At 43.2% G+C, this 3,828-nt stretch overlaps 1 protein-coding gene across 1 annotated transcript in view; it reads left to right on the top strand.

Annotated features, from left to right (window-relative positions):
- DSTYK (dual serine/threonine and tyrosine protein kinase) overlaps nt 1-3,828 on the top strand; it is a 65,038-nt gene that overhangs the window by 53,496 nt on the left and 7,714 nt on the right. The window contains exons 8-10 of the mRNA XM_015419342.1: nt 1,058-1,214; nt 1,580-1,712; nt 2,934-3,047. Of these exons, the coding sequence (XP_015274828.1) occupies nt 1,058-1,214; nt 1,580-1,712; nt 2,934-3,047 (404 nt within the window). The remainder of the gene's footprint in view (nt 1-1,057; nt 1,215-1,579; nt 1,713-2,933; nt 3,048-3,828) is intronic.

Consider the following 3,828-nt stretch of genomic DNA (forward strand, 5'->3'; position numbering starts at 1 on the left):
TATATATATATAAATAAAATTCAACTTATATCCCGCCCTCCCCTAAGGCTCAGGGCAGCTAACAATTGAGGCAAAAGCCATAATTAAAACAAGATAAAAACATAACAATAGTACAACAAAGTGCTGGTGCTCTTATGTTCCCAGTTCCAAGATGGGTCCCGGTAGGGTGGATCTGGACTAACGACATAAGTTCCAAAGCGGCAGATAGCCAGTCTTCTTCCCAGGGCCCGATTGCACCCTGATGGTATCTCTGCCAATTTTCGGCGACGGTGCATTGATGGAACAGTAGTGGCAGCGGCTCCTACTCAAAAGCCTGGTGGAAGAGCTCCGTCTTGCAGGCCCTCCGGAACTGCGCAAGATCCCGCAGGGCCCGGATCTTCTCTGGGAGCTCATTCCACCAGGTAGGAGCCGCCACCGAAAAGGCCTTGGCCCTAGTCTCGGCGAATTTGATGTCCCTGAGGCCTGGGGTAGTCAAAAGATGTTGGCCCCCTGACCGTAGTGCCCTTGGGGGAACATATGGGGAAAGGCGGTCCCTTAGGTATGCCGGACCCTGACCATAAAGGGCTTTAAAGGTAAGAACCAGCACTTTGAAGTGGATCCAGTACGCTATTGGCAGCCAGTGCAGCGCCTTCAGCACAGGCTGGATGTGGTCCCGCCTAGGGAGACCCGTCAGCAGCCTGGCTGCTGCATTCTGCACTAGCTGCAGCTTCCAGATTTGCGACAAAGGCAGCCCCAAGTAGAGAGTGTTACAGTAGTCCAGCCTTGAGGTGACCGTCGCATGGATTATTGGTGCATAAAGAAGGAAATCAGTCCTAATGCTGTACTTCCATACAACGTAGAATGAATACATTATAGTTAATGAATTAATGTTTCTGGCGCTAATAATAGGCTGGATTAATCCCAGGAGGTATTACCATGTGGGTTGTAGTGTATCCATATTGGGTTTCAGTACTGCCAATTCAGTGCGTCTTTTAGTACTGCTGATATACCTTACATACTGAGATGCCCTCAGTGGGGATTCTGTGCCGTTGCTTGACAGAGCCGCTGTTTGTTTCAGGTAAACCAAAGCTAGGCCGTGAGCTGGGCCGAGGGCAATATGGAGTGGTTTACTTGTGCAATGCCTGGGGAGGCCACTTCCCATGTGCACTCAAGTCTGTGGTCCCACCAGATGAAAAGCACTGGAATGACCTTGCGCTTGAGTTTCACTACATGAGGTATGTGCCATTAAACTCTTTTCTGTAATGAATAGATAAGCTCTCTTGTAGCAATCTATTCTGAAGATTGACACTAAATGTTGTTTATGTACCAAGGACTAGTTGGAATTCTGATGCAGTTCTTTTGTGAAATCATAACTTTAAAAAAGAGTGATGGTACCCAGTGCATAATTTCTGCTGTTTGGGGAATGAGTTGCCAAAATTAAGGTTTGGGAAAAGTTAGCTTTGCTTGGTGGGCTGGCTGATTGGTACCTCTTTTTTCAGTATTTGAGGTGTGAAGGGGGTAGAGAGAGCTAAATGGACATAGAATTATCATATATCAGCATTGTTTCTTACTTTTCTTCTGTATCTGTTTGTTTCTCTAGGTCTTTGCCAAAGCATGAGCGGCTGGTAGACCTTCATGGATCAGTGATAGATTATGGGTATGGGGCAGGTTCCAACATTGCTGTTCTACTGATAATGGAACAGTTGCACAGAGACCTCTATACAGGACTGAAGGCAAGAAATGGCAATCCTTAAAATGGGCAGTATTAATAGTTAACCTCTGTGTTTCTTTCTCTAGTTGCAGGCGTATTTCTCACATTATGCTATATGTGAATTACATGGTTTTGGATTCCTGTAGCTTTGTTCTTCTCATACTATTCTAATCTTTGTCTAGACAAAGTGCTGGGTGATCTGTGATCTGTTATCTCCAGCATTTTGAAAAAGTAATTGCTGTTAGCCCTAGAAGGGGAGGAAAAGGGGGAGGGACAGAGATGCCCATCTTTTTCCCTTCCCAAAATAATTTACTTGTGCAGGAAGTGGGGTTAATTTTGATAGGTGAAATTATAGAGGGTATGTTGAGAGTGTGTGTAGAAGGATTAAACATTGTTCTTCTTCACATGATCCCGGTCTGAATAAGTAACGTATTCCGCTGCATTTCCTATATGTAATATCCAAGGGGTGAATCTTGTGTGTATAAGAAAATCTGCACAATGTGGCCAGTCACAGCTGAAAAAATAACTAATTGGAGGCAACCCCCTCCCCCAATTTAATGGCAACATGTGCAAAAGCCCCCACACAAAACTCACAACACTGGGGTTGGGATAACATTTTGGGTTCCTGTTAGCAGCAGAAGAGCTGGTGATGCAAAAGAGGCAAAATGGGATTTTCTTTCCCTTCATGTGTCATTGTCTTTCTTCCCAAAAGGATCAAATCACAGATGTCCCAGTATCTCATCTACTTTAACCCTCAAATCCTGTTTTCTCCTCCTCAGCCTTTGCCAGCAGCACTTGAAATCTTGGGTTAATGTTCAGTTGATCACAAATGAAGCTTCTGATTTGTTATATATACATAAAGTAGTTTAATGCTTGTATCCCTTCTGTCCTTTTTGGCAGTCCAAACAGGTCACAAATGAAATTATTATTGGGGGGGGGGTGAGCAGGCAACTGGCTATTGTTAGCCATGTGAGGCTACAGCTATAAGGCTGCAGTCCTAAGGACACTTTCCTGGGAGAAAGGCAGAGGGACTTACCTCTGAGTAGACCTGCTTAGTATTGCTCCCTAAGTCTTTCTTCAGGAGAAAAGCCCAAGCAAGTTCTGTGCTCTGACCTACTTGTGCTAATATGCTTAGAGGAATTTCTAAGGGATTTCTGTTGGAGTAACTAGTGCTACTTAGTAGTTAAACATGAATCCCATTAATGAGTGGTAATATTATGTTGTTGTTGTTTTTTCCCTGCAGGCTGGCTTGGCATTGGAGACGAGGCTGCAGATTGCCTTGGATGTAGTTGAAGGGATTCGGTTTCTTCATAGCCAGGGGTTGGTCCACAGAGATATCAAACTTAAAAATGTATTGGTAAGAGATACTTCCTTGCCAGTAGCTTTGTTTTCCTTGATTGAATGGAAGCCCCTCTTTGACAAGGTGTCTGAGCATTACATAAAAAGAAAACATTTTTTCTCAAACTGGAATATGGCATGAGCAATGTGATCTTGCCTTGCTGTTTATGACTCTGGTTGCAAAAACAGTAAGAAGTAATAAATAAAATGTGAGCTTGTGAAGCACAAAACAATTATATTTTTCCAGTTCTATGTATGCAGAACTGCCTTAGAGAGACTAGTGTTGGGTGTCTGGCCTTCACACAGCTAAACAAGGTTTCTTATAGCATAAACATAACCATACCAGATTACATAACTGAAAGCACCATGTTATCCCTAAAGCCAGATGAAAGATCATAAACTGAGCCACACCAAAAGGGAGCAGCAAGGAATGAACATGATAGAGGTTTATACCAATAGAAACTGTTATTTCATACAGAATTTTCATACTGGTTTTCCAGTGATTAGCCGTAGTGTCAGGACAGGAAACAACCACAATTCTCCCTTGCTACAAGATGTGGTGGCCCCTGTTCAGATGGCTTCTTTAAAGGGTTATAACTACATCCATGGCCTCTGTAGGTGTATGTGGAATCTTCCTGTTAAAAAGACTGTGTATTGAATTAGCTGCTGGGGACAAACAGTATGGATTACATTTTGCTGTCATCTGTTAACTTCTGATCCAGCATTACATTTATAAAAGAGAATTGTGTTTCTCAAATGACATTTTCTACCAAAGTTTAGCTTGTTTGTGGTAGTGTCAG

This window comes from Gekko japonicus, unplaced genomic scaffold (genome assembly GCF_001447785.1).
Source record: "Gekko japonicus isolate JY-2015 unplaced genomic scaffold, Gekko_japonicus_V1.1 scaffold276, whole genome shotgun sequence".
In the NCBI taxonomy this organism is placed as follows: domain Eukaryota; kingdom Metazoa; phylum Chordata; class Lepidosauria; order Squamata; family Gekkonidae; genus Gekko; species Gekko japonicus.